At 42.2% G+C, this 20,052-nt stretch overlaps 4 protein-coding genes across 8 annotated transcripts in view; 2 read left to right on the top strand and 2 right to left on the bottom strand.

Annotated features, from left to right (window-relative positions):
• Nucleotides 1-308: 308 nt before the first annotated feature.
• Nucleotides 309-5,647, bottom strand: GDF9 (growth differentiation factor 9). 3 transcript variants are annotated; one of them, XM_023548210.2, is made up of 3 exons: nt 5,457-5,609; nt 3,260-3,503; nt 309-2,118 (listed from the first exon to the last, which is right to left on the bottom strand). In XM_023548210.2, the coding sequence occupies exons 2-3, from the start codon at nt 3,390-3,392 to the stop codon at nt 1,154-1,156; spliced, it is 1,098 nt and encodes a 365-aa protein (XP_023403978.1). In that variant the 5' UTR covers nt 3,393-3,503; nt 5,457-5,609; the 3' UTR covers nt 309-1,153. The 3 variants fall into 3 exon arrangements, with proteins under 3 accessions (XP_023403978.1, XP_010588273.1, XP_023403971.1); XM_010589971.3 differs by lacking the exon at nt 5,457-5,609 and adding an exon at nt 5,310-5,422; XM_023548203.2 differs by having other exon boundaries at nt 3,260-5,647.
• Nucleotides 5,648-5,720: 73 nt separating this feature from the next.
• Nucleotides 5,721-7,023, top strand: LOC100662438 (cytochrome b-c1 complex subunit 8). The gene is made up of 3 exons (XM_023548216.2): nt 5,721-5,824; nt 6,021-6,188; nt 6,823-7,023. Exons 2-3 carry the CDS (start codon nt 6,035-6,037, stop codon nt 6,915-6,917), a joined length of 249 nt encoding a protein of 82 aa, XP_023403984.1. The 5' UTR covers nt 5,721-5,824; nt 6,021-6,034; the 3' UTR covers nt 6,918-7,023.
• Nucleotides 7,024-7,131: 108 nt separating this feature from the next.
• Nucleotides 7,132-13,485, top strand: LEAP2 (liver enriched antimicrobial peptide 2). Its single transcript, XM_023548196.2, has 2 exons — nt 7,132-11,963; nt 12,139-13,485. The coding sequence occupies exons 1-2, from the start codon at nt 11,907-11,909 to the stop codon at nt 12,280-12,282; spliced, it is 201 nt and encodes a 66-aa protein (XP_023403964.1). The 5' UTR covers nt 7,132-11,906; the 3' UTR covers nt 12,283-13,485.
• A 1,362-nt stretch (nt 13,486-14,847) lies between these two features.
• AFF4 (ALF transcription elongation factor 4) overlaps nt 14,848-20,052 on the bottom strand; it is a 98,188-nt gene continuing 92,983 nt past the window's right edge. For all 3 annotated transcript variants that reach the window (XM_064275142.1, XM_064275136.1, XM_064275143.1), the window contains one exon: nt 14,848-19,253. In XM_064275142.1, the coding sequence (XP_064131212.1) occupies nt 19,126-19,253 (128 nt within the window). In that variant the 3' untranslated portion in view covers nt 14,848-19,125. The remainder of the gene's footprint in view (nt 19,254-20,052) is intronic.

Genomic DNA, 20,052 nt, shown 5'->3' with positions numbered 1-20,052 from the left:
AAAATTCATACACAAGACCTCATACCCAAACAAGGACTGCTTAGTAAGATACCCTAGTCACTACCAGCTTAGTTAAGTGGGAACAGTCCTAAAGCCACCTGGAAGGTTGGGATGGTGCGAAGGTATAGTCAGGGGCTGGAATAAGAAGCATGAGGGTCAGGATGAGACGAGTCCCTGGGCTCCTTCCCTCACTCTACCAAGTGACAACTGTCACTTCCCTTTATACTGTCTGAGAGGGTTAAAGGTGAAAAAAATCTGGGTGGGGTGGGGGGGCTGAAATTGGCCAAAAAAAGAAAAAAAAAAAAAGCCTTTGTGGCTTCCTTCCACAGGGCCAGGGGTTTTAAATACATAAATGAGAAAGTATATTTAAAAAATCTTGAACAATACATTTTCTTGAAAAAATCTGCAAGACAATCTCCTTTAAATAAATGGGACAAATCTTATATTGTTAATGTCACTCAATTGATATATATAAGCCAGCTAACGTGCGGAGTTAGTATACTGAGTATAAATCACACTAAGACAACAGAAATGGATTCTGCACATTGTTTAGTCCTAATGAATCTCACTTCATCAGGATTTAGGTAGAGAGGTCAGCTTCCCCTTCACTCTAAAAAGAGATCAAAAGTTGAGCTAAGGCCAGCTTTTAGGTATACTTTCTCTCTTCCTGATGATCCTTTTTAGAAGGCCAGTAAAAAAAAAAATTGTCTTTAATAAAAAACACGTTCACACAGAAAACTTATGCCATTGACAGGAATTTATTCTTCCATTAAATAAGAGTACAGCACTCTGAATCGTCTATTTAAAGCTGAAATTCCCTCCAAGATTTACACTAATTAACTTTTTATTACATCAAAAACAAGACTCCTATGAAAAGAAAAACTCACCCAACAGAAAAAGAACTTTTCAAGCTGTCCTAAATAATCACATTTCATTTAAATTTGGAAATAAAGTCTCAGTGAAAACAACTAAAGCTATCGTTTACAATGATATGCACCACAGAGTATGCTAATCTACAACGGCGTCCGCCTTACACATTACATTGCATTATTTGGAGATTTGACACATGAAGCTTTCTTCTGAAGGCACAGATAGGCATAGAGCCTTTACTTAGCTCAAAAAGGCTCAAGGTTTTAGTTTGGAGGACCATATGTTAACGACAGGTGCACTTGGTGGCTATCATGTCTTCATATACTTTATAAGCAATTGAGCCATCAGGTTCGATGGCCAAAACACTCAAGGGGCTATATTTGGCAGGTATACATGATGGCCTTGGCACAGAGGAATCCAGCTTCTCATAGATGATGTTCTGCACCATGGTGTGAACCGGGGAGCCATACCGATGCCCAACAGCCCTTGGACAGTCCCCTTTACAGTATCGAGGGTTGTATCTGCTCGGGGCCACAATCCAGTTGTCCCACTTCAGCTGACTAAAGCTAAGTCTGAAGTCATGGAGCTCACACTCATTTTGGGGAAACAGAAATTGCTTAAAGTATTCACTCAGATTGAAGGAAGCTGCAACCAAGGGATCCTTCAATTTAGAACTGGCAGTTTCCTGACCTCTCCGGTGACGGGAAGCTCTTCCACACTCAGCAGCCTCTTCTCCCATGGGATGTGTAGCCAGACCTGTCTTCTGGTCAGGACTCTGTGAAGGCCTCCTTTTGTAATGGAGAGAATACCACCTGTGATAAACCTGAGCACTCGTGTCATTCAGGTACAAGAGCAGTGATGGGGGTACCAGAAGAGGCATGTTAAATGGACCGTCCTTTGCTGAAGGATGTTGCAGCTGGTCTTTCTCACATGTAAAATTTACAGACATGTGAATACTTTGTTTCTTGGAAGCAACCAGAGGCTGAAGGAGAGTGGTCACATCAATCTCAATCCACTTGTGTTTCTTTCTAAATTCAAACTTTGAGTTAAAGGTAAATGAGTATGGAGCTCTAGGGACAGTCTTGCTGGAAGACTTTGGTTCCATTATCATCATGTTGCACATACATTTAACAGCAGAGGGAAAAGAAACTGAGTTGTTGAAAGTGTATAGAAAGACTGACTTGAGTAAGTGTTCGAGAGCAGGAACACTATCCAGGTTAAACAGCAGGTCCAGTGATGGAAGGATTCCTGAGGAGAAAAACAATCCACCAGTAGTGCTTGAATACAAATTGAACAAAATAGGAAGTCAAATCAAGTAATAAGTACTTCTTAATGAGCCTCCTCCCCTTTCTTTGCACTGCCCCCTACTTCCTCAAGATTCAAAAAAAGTGGGGAAGTTACCTAGAAAATGAATGTAATTGGTAATATAACTAATTTCCAGCAACTACAGCTGATATTTTATCACCAGAAAGTCAGAACAGCTTTGGTGGTGAATTTAAAAAGCATGGAATCATTAAGTTCTAAGGTTTCAGAGTCTTAATTTGCAGTAAACATAGAGGAAGCTAATAAGGAAAGTAATATTTACCTCTTGGAGAGCTTCTAGAGAGAAAAGCAGTTATTAGGCTTGTTCAGAAGACATTCTAAGCCCTAGTGGATGAGGTCAATAAAGAAAACTTAATTGTCTACTTTAGGACACTTGAGGTTGAATCCAAAGGAAGATTCTAAAACCACTGCAATACAATAGGACTTCAAGGAAGGAACAAGGGTTTTAAACAGCCACAACTGACTTGGGTTAGAACAGTTCCCTTAAGTCATAAGCTAGTGAATATAGAATTTTTTTTTAAAGAACTGTATGTCTTCCTCTTTCTCTCTCTCTCACGCACACATACACAGGAGACACCAAGTTGCTGGGTTAAACTGAAGACCAACACTTTGTTCTTGTAGGGACCTACTGTTCCAAAACAGGGACTTAATCTATCCTCTCACGGAAAGCAGCAAACAATGGGAAATTTAGGCAAATTTCCAGGCCAGCAGCTTGGTAGAGTGGGAAGAATAAGCAAGCACAAGTCAAAATACCCAGTTCCCCGTTCTGATTTTGTGACCTTGGATGAGACACTAAACCTCTCCAGCAGCACTTTCCTCAGCCTTTAGAGCCATTAAGTAAGTCTCTACTAGCTCTAAAAGTCTATCATTTTAACCCACCTTGAACCATGAGGGCATTAGGAAGAAACAATTAGAACAAGTACCAGATTTGTTTGAATTCGGATATTGAGTACCATGTAAAATAGAATGCAATTCAAGGAGCAAGACCCAGCTCTGTTCTGTAGTTGAAATGCTGAAATTTTTATCATCTTCCCTCTACCCAGTTAACCAGTCTGCTCCTACACACCTGTCATCTGGTTGCCAAGAGTTTGCCTGTGCTGGGCACAGGGTGTGAGGAGCCGAATAGTGTTGTAGAGGTGATGTCTGTCGGATTTAGGGATCCCCTCCTTGGTAGCATATGCCTTATAGAGCCTCTTCATGTAGCGCAAAGCTCTGGAGTCTGGCTGCAGCCTTCGTGTCCCACCTTGCTCATCAGATGGAACATTGAAGGGAGAGGGAAGGAGGCCAGATCTGTCTCTTCCATCTTGAGACTGCAGCAAGGACCAAGGTTCAGCCTCAGGTTCCAGCTCAGCACCGGCTGCAATCTGAGCTTCTCCGTTAGAAGCCTGAGAACCAAAGCTAATAGAAAAACACAGCCAGGCAAAGCAACAAGACCAAAAGAGGAATTCACTAGCAAGAGCCATGGCTGGGAAGAGCTAGCAGAGAACACATTTCCCCATAACAGTCCTCTTCCTAAAGGCCAGGAAGACCCTGGCTTGGTCTCTTAAATAAATTTTAGGTGTGTGGACTGGGTCGCTTCTGTAATTAGGCCTCAAGGATGCCTAGGTGAAGATAATTTTATCAACTCTATATTAAACAGCTGATAACAGCCTAGTTAGCCAATTTGTCCTCATTAGATACAGATTTATTTGGTTATTTGACTTTCCCTTTTTCCTGGCACCTACAAAAAACCTGTTATGGTTATACTAATGGACTAGTTATGTAGCCAAAAGGCTAAGAGAAATTTAGGACTACTCTTAAAATAAAGCCTCCCTTTTTTTTTTGAGCAAAATTAGGATTCTTAAAATATTCCTTAGGTGTTTGCTGAAACTTCCAGAGCATGCGGAAAAGCTAATTATTAGGGATGATACTCTGATCTGTTGATATGCAATTTATGGTACTGGGTTTACTTTTTCTCTCCATCCTAACCACCTCTCCTGTTTCCAGGTGCTTATAGTAAGTACAATGAAAGTAATCATTTACTGAATGTTGATTTGGAGGGTGAGAGAAAGTCACAACTGCACAGAAATTTCAGAGAGCAGAGAACTGCTAGATTTTGCTTAGTATAGAATGTGTATTGGTATTCCAACTGTACCTGCAATATGCTTACCAGAGAAGGACATCACCTTTAACCTTGACTCATTTTAAAAAATATCTTGATGTCCTTACTTTGGTCTGCACATCCATTCATACATATTTTGATTAAAAGGTTTAGAGATGTTTGCAGCTATAAAATGTTTTATTTTTGTGGGTACTTTCATCCTTAACTATCCTGAGTACTTATGTTCTTGCCTTGGTACTGAGACCAAGTTAGAGATTGTTTTAGACAAAAAAGGCAAAAGTGCACCATGAAAAACCAAAGTGAGGGGATATCCAGTGCCACCATAAAAGAGACTTATTTGCTGGAAGAAAGTCACCCCATACTCATAGTACAAGATACAAAACCAGTTTGTGCAGTACCTAGACTGATAAAACTGAAGTATGTTTGTAAAACATAAATTCGTTGCCTGTCAAGCCTCGTTTCAAGGTCTGTGACTGGTAAGCAGAGTTATAAAACACTCCCAAACTACTGAATAAGAGCTTGGTCCTAGATTATACATTTATGGCCAGCAACTCCATTAACAAAACATTTACTGACACTCTGAATCCAGTAGAAAAGCCAGTTGCCTGCAGAGGACAACAGCGTCCCTAAGTGTAATGCACCTTAGGGAAAACACAGGAACACCTCACACACAGAATTCCTCGCCTCTCACCCTCGGAGGTGGAATAGAGAATTGCGGTCAGCACAGCTGAAACCCCCCCAAATCAAAGAAAGCATCTGGGGAGGACGCTGGCCGCTGTCTTCCTTCAGTCTAACAGCTGCCTTATCAATTTCTTGGCAATTATCTGATAATGTGGCAGAATTTGAGGAAACGTTTTTATTATAACTTGGGAAAAGTAACACTCTGCAGTTGGTTATAAGGCAGAGGTTACTAAAAGAAGCCCTAGATCCACGTTCCTGATTTGGGTACCGGAGTCACTGATGGTCTGAAAATAATTGAGCCTCTTTTTAGTTACTGGACAAAATTATATAAAACCTCGAATTTCGCCTCCTGCGGTGGCACCTCCTCCTGTCTCAGGAGCACTCTCCAGTTCCAAGGCCTCGCGGGCCCTAAGGGGCCGGTCAGAGAGGCCCTCGAGGTCGGCTGATCCCTTTCCCTTCACCAATTTGTCCCTCTCGGCACCTGGCCACTTCCTGCCTGCTGCTCCACAGAAAATCCGGGGCCTGAGAAGCGTCTTGATTGCCTCGGGAGGCTCCGCCCAGCGCTCCAGTCAGCGCAATCCCTACGGTCCTCCACGGAGGCCGGCCTCCGGCACAGGCCCGCCCCTTCACTGGGGCCCGCGGTCAGGGCATTTCTCTAGAGAACTGGGAATAACTGCGCCTCCCTTACGACAGCAGAAAAATGGTACTTCCCGGAAGTGACTTCACGGCCGCCAAGTGCGGCTTCCGAGCCTACCGGAAGTGACGGACGGAGGCCGGCGGGTCCTGCGACTGTGGAGGACGAGGTGACCCCGTTGCGGTAGTGGGGGGCGTGTCGGGGAGCGCCGCAAGGTCTTGGGGGCCCCTAGGGTGGTGGGAGCACTCAGCACCCGACCGGCCTGCAACTGCGGGCCGGGGGGCGCCTCCTGGGCTGGGAAAGATGAAGAGTGACCGGGCGTCGGGGAGGGCATCTCGGGCTGGGGACCCCGCGCCGGCTGTGGCGCGTCCCGGGATTGAGCCAAGCACCTATCCACTCTCTGTCCTGCAGGCGCCGCCGAGACGATGGGCCGCGAGTTTGGGAACCTGGCGCGGGTGCGGCACGTGATCACCTACAGCTTGTCGCCCTTCGAACAGCGCGCTTTCCCTCACTACTTCACCAAGGGCATCCCCAACGCGCTGCGCCGTATTCGGGCGTCCATCCTGCGGGTCGCGCCCCGTGAGTGCCTTGGCCCGGGCGGGAGCAGAGGCGGGAGGCTGGACCCCATCCACAGTTTTCAGCGCTTGGCACCGGGCAGGCACCGTGTAACCTGCCGTAAACACGTTTTCTTGACTGTACGTGACGGCTAGGCACATCATCCTCTATCTTACAGATGAGTCACTGACAACTTAAGTGGCTGGCCCAAGGTCACATGTGTGACTCCAGCGCCTCTCTCTGAGGTCACCTTGATTCCTTTCTTTCCTAGTCAGTGATGAAATGTTTTGTGTTGAATGTGAAGCGCATAGATAGTGGTGATGGTTGAACAACATTGTGAATATACTAAAAACCATCCAGCTTTACACTTTTAAGTGGTTAAAATAATGAATTTTGTGTCTTAATTAAAAAAAATTTAAATATGTAGCAGGGGATAGTCAATTTCTGGCTTGGGTAATAAATTTACCTTGGCAGACCCCCTTTTTTGGTCCTGTCTAAAATGGGTCTGTAATGTTATCTTTCTTGGTCATCCAGTTTAAAAGTGGCTTCTTGAAAACTAGACAGGAAGGCAGGGTTTGCTTTAAGTCACAAAAAAGGAACTGAGACCCTTGTGTCATATATGCTCACTGCTTACTCTCACTTGTGATTTTTTTTAAAGCATTTGTAGTGTTCTATTTTGTCTACACATGGGGGACCCAGGAGTTTGAAAAATCCAAGAGGAAAAATCCAGCCGACTATGAAAATGACAAGTGAGCAACTGTGACCTGCATGATGGTTTCCTGTCTCTGAAAGATCTTTCTCTGGGAGAGGAATCTGCGTTGTAGTGTCTTGGAAGACTTAATAAATTTCTTATGGGCTGCGTTGTTGTGATGTTGCATTTTTGTGAGCAGAGTGCTTGGTGTGAATGCTAGTATTCAAATTCATGAAGCTCCACTTCTCTAGCATGAGGCCTGACAATTTTGGCTAGTTTGGGGGCTTGGTGAAGAGGTAGGGTTTGCCCCTATTCTAGAATCTACAAGTGCCTGCCTGCCTCTTGCAGCTGGCCAGTTGTGGGTGGCACAGGCTGTGGGTATTGCTGGTTCCTGGCCCTCTGTCAATAACAATAAAATCTAGCAATATTGTGCTTACTATGTCAGGCACTCTTCTAAACCCTTTATACAAATTAATTCTTAGATCTCACAACAACCTTTGAAGCAAACACCATTATTATACTCATTTTGTAGCTGAGGAAACAGGCACAGAGAGGTTAAGGAACCTGCCCAAAATTATAGTTAGTGAATGGCATGGACTCTGGAACTAGAGTTTTGTGCTTTTAAATGCCATACTGTTTTACCTTTCCACCCAAGGCAGGCCTGACTTAGCTTGAGCAAAAGTCTACTATGAAAGGAGGAGATGAGGTAATCCCTTGGTCTCTACTTGGGAGCCCCAAATTTTTTTTAACCAACTGGAGCCTGTAAAGTCCAGGACTTCATAGAGAAAGTTTGCTAACCCCTGCTCTAGAGCCTTTGTAGTATCTTAGTATGAAAAGTACCCTTTTTTTTTTTACTAAGATATAGTGAGGGAGTACAGTTGGCAGAGTTTGTTTTATGCTTCTGGGCCCCTGCTCCATTTGTAGAGACTTCCTCTTTTCTAAGGATATTTTCTGGTGATGTAATGCAGTACCTTATCATGGTCTGGCTGACCTTCTGGCTCAGGCTGTGTCTTTCCTTACACTGATTGCTTTTGCCTTTTAAGGACCCAAATGAAATATCTTGAGATAAAACATTTGTAAAATATTTGTGTTGATTGTGAGGCAGAATAAGGGGGAAAGGCTGAGCCAGACAGACTTGGGCCCGTATCCTTAAACTGTTGCTTCCTCATCAATACAGGCAAGTAACCTCTGTTTTGGAGCCTTCGATTTCTTACCCAGAAAATAGATGTACAGTCACAGCATTGTGGTGATAGGTATCGGGCGTGGTGGTACAGGCTTAACAGGGCAGCTAGTGGATAAAAACTCTTGGCCTCACCAAACATGGTCCAGTTTTCCTGTTTGGTCTTTTGTCCAGATTCCAGAGCTTGATGCCTGATCTGCAATATATTTGGGTCAAAGACTCCTTTGAGAAGGGTAGTGAAATGGACTGTCAAAAGAACGAACAAATCTGTCTTGGAAGAAGTACAGCTCCAATGCTCCTTAGAAGTGAGGATGGTGAGACTTCATCTCACATACTTTGGACATGTTATAAGGACATTATGCTTGATAAGGTAGAGGGTCAGTGAAAAAGAGGAAGACCCTTGAGGTGGATTGACACAGTGGCTGCAACAATGGGCTCAAGCATAATGGTTGTGAGAATGGTGTAGGACTGGGCAGTTATTTCATTCTGTTGTACATGGGGTTGCTGTGAGTCGGAACCAACTCGATGGCAGCTAACAGTTCTTTGACAAGCTCAAAGAAACCCAACTAAGCCTTTCTCACCCCAGGCCAGGCACTGACTGTGTTGGTCTTAATCCAGGAGGGCCCTACTGAGAAGACCCTACAGGAGATGCTTTGATCAAGCTGAGCTGCCTATGGCTAAAATTGTTAAAGGGTGTTTTGGGCCTCTTACTATGGGGCTTCCCTCTCTGAGCTTGGTGACATGGATCTCACCTGTGTAACTGAGGCACTGAGGCAGTGAGGGTGTGGAATGTAGTGAGCTGTCACAGTGCCCTTGTACACAATATGGGATCTAGGATCATTTTAGGGACCATTCTAATCTGTAGAAATCCACAAAGGAGAAATTGACTAGAGGCTTTTAGGCAAGGATGAGAGACAGCTGCTGTGGGCCTTAAAGCCTGTATAACCCACCCACCTGGAGCCTCTAACTCTGGGTATGGCTCCTTCCCTGTGACGACATAACCACTTGCTCCATTTAGCCTTTTTTTTCCCAAGCAGATCTCCTGTCCCCCATCGTTGTGGGGACACTTTTATCTATGGACTGTAGAGTCTGGGGAAGAAAGCCCTCTCTTCAGCCTGTCAACGTAATCCCCAAGATGTAGGCCTAGTGCAGGCCCAGAAGGTGGTGCCAGTTCAGCCAGGAAAAGAGCAATTACACTCTGACCTTTCGCTGAAATTTTACCTGGAAAAGTTCCTCCATTTCAAGAGTCTTTCATCTTTTAGTAGGCACCTCCTGCTCATGGACAGCAAAAAATTTCCAATTACCGCCACACCCTAATGATCTCTCCACCTGGAGTGTGTTTCAAACAGCTGCTCATGTATCTACATCCTCTTATTTCATCTTAGGCACTAAATTCCTAGGAGTTGTGTCCAAAGTTACCAAGCTCTTAGCTATCAAACCTGCTTCGGTCTCATTTTCTTCTTGTAAACTAACGTGAACCCCCAAATGTCTGTGCCTGAGAGGTCTCAAAGATGTACTCCCAGAAGACTATAAAGCACAGAGAGGGGAAGGGCTGGCCTATGGTCAGTCACTCTGCCTAGACCCCAAGCTTCTGCCTTCCAGCCAAGCATTTTTTTCTTAAGGCTAAAGTTGTTAGACTTCTTAGGTCTTTCTGCTGGAGGAAGGAGAATGTAGCTCCGTGCTAATTCATTCAGCAAAATACTTTATTGCAGAGAGCCCATGAATTTTTTTCCCCCTTTTCAGGAGCAGACTTTCACATTCAACTCCCAGGGGTGTGGGATGGCTGTGGATAACTGCTGCCATTTAATTAAGCTGAAGGCTGCCTTGTTGCCACTTTGCTTTTAAAAAGTTTGATTTTTGCTCCATATTTAAATAAAACAACAGATAATTTAACAATTTAAATTAAAAAAAAAAAAGAGCTAGTGTAAATATATATGTTGAAATATTTCCCTAACAGTAGTTAATTATTCCACTGGTAGTAATTACCCAGTCTTTTCTTTTGTAGGGGCATGGCATGCAAGATAGGAGCAGGAGACAGTGTTGTTACAATTTTGTTCTTTTTCCCAATGGACAGGGGCCTGAGGCTCATAGGCTCTTCCCTTAACTGTGGTAGTATTATCTTTACAAATGAACACAAAAAGCTAGTTTGGTTTTGCTTGGAGTATAGAAGGCAGAAATGGAGGGTTAGGAGAAAGTACTTATCTTTGGGATGAGAAATTTCCAGAGCCCATTTGGCACCACATCACTCTAGGGTGGTTTAGCACTGGGTCCACAGACCCAACTGGCTCTAGGACATCAGGTTGTTCAGCTTTTTGCTTATCTAATCAGATGTGTTCTTACCCAATGTTCACTAGGTCACCACATAGCTCGTAGGTAAGCCCCTATCTGGTGTCACGCAGAATACAAACTCAGAGATTAAGGGAGGGTACAGAAAACTGGCCTTGTAACTTGTAGGTTAGGTGGGTTAGGCATAGCTCTGCTTTGCAATGTTCCCTAAGTGCAAACAGTAACTGTCCCTTCCTGGTCCTGAGAGGAATGGAACCAGGGTAGATAAGTGGAGTTACACCCTGCCCAATCTCAACTCTGAGGCTCTTTGGCAAGAGGCACCCTCTATTCCCTGGGCGGAAGGATTCGCGACCATCCTGTCCACCTTCAGCTGTGTTGCGTCTCTACTTTTCCTTGGGGTAGGGGAACAGGCAACTCATATCCAAATACCCAACTCCGAAGTTGAAAAGGGCCTCCAGAAGAGCCATCAGCCAAGTTTTCAGGGAGATGCCAGGTAGATGGGGAAAGAATCTTGTTGCAATTGTCTTGGTTAATCCCTCCATGTCATAGAAGACCTAGAGTCTTTTAAGTCTCCTTACCCAAAATTCACACCTTTGCCCCAAAATTTATTAAAGCTCCCGGGTCATTTAATGAATACTCATATAACCACTCATAGTTTGGTGACACATCTTCTTTTTTGGTTTAGAAATCTGTAGCAGTTCCCACTTAAGCTATTGCTCAAAGCTGTTGTTTTGGGTTTTGGAAATTTCCCAGCCCTGCGCCTGCTTCCCTGAACCTGCTGGCAAGATATGCTGTGCAGAAGGCCCCGGCAGGTACTGGGAGGAAAGCCCGTAACCCAAGGCTTGCAATGTGGTTTAATCACCACACAAGCGCTCCCACTGATTTAGAAGCTCCTGCCACTCCTCATTCACATGTGTTTAAAACAAAACAACTACAATCCACTGAATTCATCCATGGTTCCAAGAGCTTCCACATTGGTCCTGATTGCTCTTCCCCTGGGAGAGATGGCAGGTGGGTCAGACACTAAATTTTCCACAGCTGAGTATTCATTCTACTAGGGAGATGGTCTGGAGCAGATACAGGATCTGGTGCACTGCAGACCTGGCTTGCCGAACACCCTCCCACAGTAGGGAGATATGGGATTTGTCCAATTCCCTGTACACAAGAGACCAGTTCTTTCCTAGATAAGGCTAAAAGGTTTCATATACTATTCCTGAAGACCTCATTATTAGAATTCTATTTTGATTAGAGTGATCTCACTATTTTAGAATCAAAATGTGGCCAGGTGCCTGGCCTCCCTCAATGGCTTCGCGTGGCTTTCAAAGGGAAGGACAGTGGTGACTTTTAGTAAAATGGATGAAAGGGTCCAAGCCAGCAATACAATCACTCGAAGTCCAGATGAGAGATCAGTAAATACATGTCTGAAAGACAGACCTTGAGCACATTCTTCTGGTAGACATTAACTTATTAAATCAATCCTGATTGCAAATATAAACTTTGCCCTCATCTGGCAACCACTGGAGAGAATTTCAACCTATAAAAAGGAAGCAGGGACTGACCCTGGCTCCTACATCCTCCTGTCAAGATGTGGCCCCTCAGGCTCTTTGCAGTGCTCATGACCTGCCTCCTGCTGTTAGGCCAGGTAAGGATGTGTGTGTTATGTGTGGGGTGGTGTTGGTAAAGGAACTGTAGTGGAACCTGGGAGACTTAGTCATGAAGAATGGTTCCTCTGCAGCACCCTGGGGGTGATCATTCTTCTAGGGTGTACAGCAAGTGTCAACTCTTCCATACCTGAGGCACATTTCTTTGCCCTACAGGTAGATGGTTCCCCAGTACCAGAACTGAGCTCAGCAAAGAGAAGGCTGAGGCGAATGACCCCATTTTGGAGAGGAGTGTCCCTTAGGCCTATTGGAGCCTCCTGTCGGGATGAATCTGAATGTATCACAAGGCTATGCAGGTAACTCCTTAAGCCTGGGAGAGGGCTGGGCCACAGAGCCCTGGGAAGCTGGGCAAGGGAGAAGTCAGGAATCACACAGGCCAAGGGATAAAGCTAGTTGGGAGGGGTGCCTGAGGTGAGGTGGGGCTGCGAGCTCCCTGGAGGAAGAGAATCTCTCATGAGCTAAGAACAAGTCTACACAGGTACCATCAAAGAGGGTGACTTTCCTTTCTTCTGTGTTCCTGAGACTGGACCAATTATGCAGAAGAAAATGCAGCAGAGGCCACCTTGGGCACTGCTAGACCCATCTTAAAAACTACCTTTTTGTTTTCCTCTAGAAAAAGACGCTGTTCCCTAAGCGTGGCCCAGGAATGAAGTACATACTAGGGAGAGAGAGGACAGCACTCACCTACAACAATGCTCCGTTCTATGGAATATTGATTAACTGCATTTTGGCTGGAGACACCTAAGTGAAGCCATCTTGTATTTTTAATATTTAAAGACAGATGTGTGCTTTAACAAGTCTCCGTTTCTTCTTAGAATTTTGGTAGGTGGATAAGCATGACTGAGATTTTCAACTTAGAGTTTATTTTTTTATGAATACTATTAAATGTCTCCAGTTGAAATTTTGGCAGTCTGGAATTCAAACTTCTGAGGGGAGGGTGGGTTTGCTTCTGTGTACTATAGGAAAAAACATCATTGTCTAATAATGATGTGTTAACTTCTCAATCTGGAAAGTGTGAAGGAGAGAGTTTATGCATTTTCAAGAAATACAGAGCACAGTGGCAGGTTAAAGGCAAAAGTTTAGGCAGTAGCTATGCAATCAGCTTAATAACCTGTGGGCCTGGTCCCAACCCTTTAACTCCACGTAAGGAACTCTCAAGTGAGGTGTAGAAGATGGGGATTTTGGCATTTGCCATCTAATGATGGGCCCAGTCTATGACTCTTTGAACATAAGCCAGAACAGGAAGAAAAATCTAGTTTAATAATAAAAGCCCAAGCCACCATGAACACAAAAAGGGTTTGAGATTTGTTGGAGCAGGATGAATTATGATCTATGCACAAGGGCTCATGGTCAGCAAGTTCAGAATTTGTCATCGGAAAGTAAGATCTGGGCTGCAGGACCAGAAGAGTAACATGGGGCCCTAAACACAGAACAGAAATTACATGGAAGGGGCAAAGTAGGAGTTGAAGAAGTGTAAAGAGCACAGTGTTTATAAACTTTAATACAGAAAATCTATTTGATATTTATTAAACTTAGTTTCTCCAGCTATGGTTTGGCATTATACAAAGCATCTTAATGACACAGTAGAGTTAAAAAGATCTTTACAAATTGAAATGTGATACCCTTGTCTCCAAGTATTTTAATTGCCATAAATTTGTTTAAAAATACACATTAAACGCATGTTTGACACTCTAAACTTTCTATAATCTCAATACCACAAAATACATATAATATACTATACAGATGTGGAAAAATCTAGTTAGTATATAATACTTTGCTCACCATTAACAGCTTTATAATGTGAAATGCACACACTGACTTAGAAATTCTAGCTTTTGAGCCCCAAAGTACCTCTGAAATTTTAATGTATTGCAACAAATAAAAATCACAGTATATAATTGAAATTTTGGTTGAAAATGTCAGATGCCTAAATACTTTAGATAGAAGAAATGTAAAACAAAGATCTGGACCATGTACAAGCAAAGGCATCCTATCAGTCACCAACAGTACCTTTCTGCAGAATTAACAAGGCTTTTAGTGTATAAGTGGCATTACCTCCTCTCCAAAACCCTCCCCAAATATCAAACCATTATTTACCAAATAATCTTAATTTCAAATAAAAGGACTTTTAATAAATATATAAGTATTTCCATCCTCCATGTACAAAATTTCTCAAAATCATTCAAAACGGAGACTAGATAGAAATTTTCCTAACTGTGCTTACCAACCCACCTGGTCCCCAAAGGTGGTGCCTTTTCAGGCACTGCCACCAATGAAGCCAGCTCTGTTGGTGAGCCCCACCCCACCTACCCCACCCCCAGTACTGTTGAATGCTCACGTCAATGATTTGCCAGGTGTGTGCATAAAGTTGTAAGATGGGGACACTTCTTGAACAGCAACGACAAACTCAACAGTATGGATAATCATGGCATTGCTTTGAAAGGCAGCATTTCCAAATAGATATTTTCCAGAAAGAACAACAGCAGGTAAGAAATTCCAATGGTTAAAAGCTGAAAAGAAACCAAACCCACATGGAAACAATTAAGAGGTCAAAACAGAGTATTACTAGAATTTCTGGGTGGGAGCTTTTCCATGCGCATTTAAAGGCCCCCCTCTTGTGTGTGTGTGTGTGTGTGTGTGTGTTTGCTTGCTTATCTTGAAGAATGGCAATTTATGCTTAGCTGAGCAATAGTGGCAAGGAGAGGTCATGCTGATATTCCTGAAAGTCAGCTGTGTTACCTGATGACTACTCAGGCTGCTATTCTACGATGTGTAAACATCTATATGACTTGGTTTAAGTAACACTAATGCCTCGATATTCTTTGACCAAATTCCATGAAAAGAGAGAGACAGATTTAGACAGTCTTTCCATTCCCTTTTCTGGAGACAAGAAGGTTTTTTTTTTTTTAACGAACCATTGGGTTCATTTAAATAAGGGCTTAATAAGACCACCTTTACCAACTCTGAACTTACTTCGTGTCACCTGCTAGCTTGGTTCTAAGGTCTAGAGGTCTAAACTGAACTTCTCCATTGGTTGAACACATTAAAGAAATGCTCACAATCATGGCCAGTTTGACCCCTTCTCACTACATATTCCAAGTCATTCAAAAGTGAGCGTTAGTTATTTCTTCTATTTATTTTACTGAATAGCAACCTTAGCTTTGCAATATTACTTATTATTGGGGAAAAATCTGCCTCTCCAACACAATGATACATGAAGCTGAAATAAAATTTGTGTTCCACATAATTAGGAAATATGAGTTATAGGAGTGTATGAGGATTTGAAATGCTTTGCTCCCCATGTTACTTTTGTTTTTCAAACAAACAATCTGCCTGAAGCAGTTGTCCTAGTAGATGTCTCCGGGAACGAGAGGCAAGCTCCTATAATTCAAAACACATAACGAAGCCATTTTGTTCAACTGGAAAATTAACATCCTTTCCACCCTGTAAGAGCCCTATAGTACTACAGAAGGACTCAAATATATTTTAAAAGTTAATTTACTACAAATCATAGTAATTAAGCTTTAACAATCTAAAGGAATACACATTGCACCCTTGAAAATTAATATTCAAGGTGTCAACAAGAAAGTGTCTTAGATCAATTTAATAAATAATGTGGAAATAGTTGCACTAAGCTAAAATACTAAACACACACATTTTTGACAAACTAATTTCATGTTTTCATACATACATACATATATATAAAGTGTGTATGTGTACATAATTTTAAAATCCAAAGTTGCATACCCTCACATCTAGAAGAGTACACAGCGTACCCCCTCCTCGACACAACTAGGCATCACGGATTGCAGCGACCACTGGCTGCTCTGAAATGCCATGGAGTGCTTGGTCTCCAGAGCCAGAACTTCCATTTATAACAGGCATCTTTTCTAGCTCTTGCTTCACAATGCAAGCTCATTCATTAAAAGTTAAGTTTCCCAAAGTTTCTGTCATTAAATACAAAATGATGTTGTCTGATCTAGTCTGATTAAACCTTTCTTTAATGAAAACAAACAACAATTTAAAAAAACAACAATGAATTTAATAAAGCTACAAATGTGTCATTCAAAGTGCAGCCCAGATACCTACGGATCCATCAGTGCGAGAGCTCCCCAGAGGCACAAGCTTTTACATCGGGGAATTAAATCAGTGCTGGTCAACCTTCTCCAGTCTTCAGCAGCTACAGCTGTGAATTTATCTGAACATACCAGTGCTCATTACTTACAAAGTCACTCCTTGGCTACTTGCACAGAAAAAAGTGGCACTGAGGCAAGAAATGGGCTGGGTGCTCCCCAGCCAGGCTAGAGCCTTGGCTGGGCTGTGAAAGCTTGAATTGCCTGGAGGGAAGGGCTCCCTGCAGCCCAGCCCAGGCTAACAAGACTACCACGTGACAACTTCATCCACCGCAATCTGTGTGCGTTGGTTGCCTGTAAAGAGTCCACTGTTGTAGGCTGATGTCTCCTGGCATACAAGTGTGGTTTTAAAGAGCAGTCAACAGAGTAATTTTTAAAATAGTTGCTATTTCTATAATTAACTGTATATTAAGTACAAGTCTCAGACTAAGTAAGTTGTTAGCTACTTGTCGATTTCAGTTTTAAATGATTAGAAAACACTGAAGACACCTACTTAGGAGGGAGGAATGGTTGCCTGTACAGGAGTCCGAAGCATGTGCTGGAACAGATGGTAACACAGACAGACATTTGAGAAGATGGACCTGAAGGAGAGGGTGTGGTGTTGCCAAAGACTACGGCACTGAAAATTTATTTATTTAGGATAACATTTTGATCCACTGCCCATTATCACTTCGTGGGGAAAATCCTCCAGTGTGAAAAGCTCGAAAAACTCATTCTCCAAGAATTAACACAGTTTTAAAAAGAAAGTATCTTCGAGCAGCACCATAAAACATGCAGGAAACTCTGCTTTAACAAACTATCAGTGTCGTCCTAAGGAATCCTCCTGCTGCCTCCAGGACACACAAGAAACTAGAACACACTGGAACTCAGAGGCGCCCCACTGGCTGTGGTTGCTGAAAGTCTAGAAGCCTGGATGATGCTTTTTTCATTTCTAAGACATCACTGCAAATTGAGGAATCAGGGTCAGAGAAATCAGAGGAGGACAAGACACTACTACTTGATTAATAGTGACAAGGTTTTTACTAAATAACTATCATGTCCTCTTAAAGAAAACTCCCTAAAACAATAAGACTAAATTAGAAAGGCATCAGAGAGAATTTCTCCAAGGGAAAAAGGATAAATTCAACATAATTTGTAGATCTTAATTCTTCAATGATATGTAAAAAACAACTTGAGGTACAAAACAGTTAAGAATCTCTACAAATATGAAGCCACTGGACGACTAAGTCATTTCCCAAAGTGTTAGCTTTTCTGAAAGAATTAATCTTTATATGACTCTAAAGGAAGATTTAAAAGAAAACAGAATTTAACATGATTACTGCAGAAGACCAACCATGTATGGCTGGGCAACGTGCTCCTAGTGTAAAGCTTCTTCTGTAAACAGTCCACAGAGTCTTCATCTAAAGGTAAGATTTAAGGCACACCAGACATGATAGTGGCACTAAAAACAAAGTATAGGGGGCATGTTTCTCACCTCTGACTCCTATAGGCATCTTGCAGGCAAAGGTACTTTAATATACAACTCTTTCAGAGCTGGCTTCTTAAACTCTACCCCTGTTTCCTTCCCCTTCCTGAGAGCTTACATCATACAAGTTAGATACTTTCCTAGTGTGACTTTTCTGCTCCCATCAGAAACATACACCATTCATAAAACCAAACCAAATCCGTTGCTGTCGAGTCAATTCTGATTCATCGTGCCCCTACAGGACGGAGTAGAACTACCCCATAGGGTTTCCAAGGAGTGGCTGGTAGATTTGAACTGCTGACCTTTTGGTTAGCAGCTGAGCTCTTAACTACTGTTCGACCAGGGCTCCTACATCATTCCTGGGGGCTCTCATAATACAAAGGGAGTAAATACAAGATAGCTTTGAAGGAGCAATTCACCATCTCTACATCAGGCATCAGAACTGTTAAGCTGTAGAGCAAAAGCACACACACAAAAGCTCCAGCCTATTCCTACATCAGTCACTGCATGCTCATGTCAGAGTGAAACATCTAGTATGGGAAAAAACAAAAACAGTAAGAATTCTGAAATGAGATTTTAACCTTCAAACATTACCAATTAAAGAGATTTAGGCAGCAAGCCTTGGGAGTTGGATCACCCTTCTTTCGACAGTAACTCACTCTGTTTCAACAAGTGCCAAAAATGACTAGCAACAAAAAAGAACATATGCTTTTAATGAAATCCTAAAGTTCAAGATTGTCCCTTTATGAAACCGTTCGCATGATGTCCTTCTCTGAGAAAGCTTGCCTGCCCTCTTCTGTAATGCATTCAACGCAGGTTACAGTCACCTTGTGATTGCTTTAGTGTTATTAACACATGTTCACAGTTCCTGAAATAACGCAAACCAAATGAGACACATTTCATCTTTCATCCACATAGAGTGCCATCTTCTCATATGTAAGTGATTTTTCATGTGGAGACTACCTTAATACTAAATATGAATTCAATAAAATTGTAATTAAGATTTGAAATAATATCAGGTAGTAGGTGTGGAAAGAATATGTCCATATTTAAGATGAACCAACTCTTACTCTTTTGTAAGAGCTTCCACAAAAACACACTATTAGGTAACAAAGCTCGCAAAGCATATAAATAAAAATGCCTACATTACATGTATGCTAAATGTTCAACCAAGTAAATTTATAGGTAGAAATAACTAAACTTTAAAGTAGCCCCAACCTGGGAACTAAAAAAAACTAAAATAAATAGAATTTCAATTGATTAGTTATGAATTACAACTGGAATTTCAATCTTATTACAGAAAAATGAAACCATCTTATCAATGTGCTGCAGATTTAAAAGTATTTAAATAATTTTTCATACTCAGAACATTAAAAGGATCAACTGACATGATAGCTTGGGGTTATAAACAACACCACATGAACCAGGGAGGAGAAAACCATTCCTCATTCTTAGTGTCGACTAGGTGGCGTGTTATGGCAGTTTTCCTTCGTGATGTGACACAGTGTTGTGGAGAAAATCAGAGGCAACGAGAATGTGTTCAGTTCAAGATATTAACTTGGCATCCTGGCGAAGCCAGTGCAGTCCCTGCCGGGTGTAACGAACTAGGTCTGTCATGATGCTTGCATTAAAGATGAGAGGGCCCATTACTTTATCCAGTTCAGCAAAGAATTCTAGAAAACCAAAAACATTCATTAAATGACACATATCCTTTTGAATCACTGCTTTAAAATCTTCAGTCTAGACTGTAAAATAGCATTCACACAAAGTCAAAAAACACTTCCTCACCCTCTAAAATGGTTACTGTTCATATTTTAGAACAAGCCATCCCATAGTCTCTCAAGTTATTTTTTTCCCCACGTCACACAACATTTTAAACAGAATGTAAGGTCAGGAATTAAGTATTATACATACATGCAGTAAGCATTATTAAAACGGAGACCTAGTGCTCCAATGTACTACGTATCTGACTACTTAAAACATTCTCTGTGTACTGTTTTTGTGCAAGAATCAAGTGATATTAAAAGAGGATGTATTTTGCATGCTTCCCCATAAGAGCTCCTATGATGTTAGATGCTTACGACAGCCTGTATCCAACCTTTCTGCTGAAATCGTATGATATTCACCATTAATAAATTAAAACCCATGTTTCTAGACAGTAGTTTAAAATTTTGAGGGATGGAAATAGAAGGATTCTTTCTGCGTGAACAAATACAGGCTGGTGTGCTCATAAGGGAGGTGTAGACGGGAGAAGGGACAATAGTACCCTAAGAGTGGATCACAATGCAATTTAGAGAAAACAGCCAGATGTAGGAACCAGAGAGTAAGAAAAGGGTTTTTAAAAGTGCAGAAAACTCTCAAGATAAAGATCTCAGCCTATTCAAACAAGGCAAGAAGTAACTAAACAGTTGAGAAGGTACGTCTTTATAGAATTAGCTAATAAATGCAAAAGGAATGTCAGAACAGAAAATT

Source organism: Loxodonta africana, chromosome 2, assembly GCF_030014295.1.
Source record: "Loxodonta africana isolate mLoxAfr1 chromosome 2, mLoxAfr1.hap2, whole genome shotgun sequence".
Taxonomy (NCBI): domain Eukaryota; kingdom Metazoa; phylum Chordata; class Mammalia; order Proboscidea; family Elephantidae; genus Loxodonta; species Loxodonta africana.
Note: the sequence above shows the minus strand (reverse complement) of the source record. Positions and strands in the feature narration are given on the sequence as shown.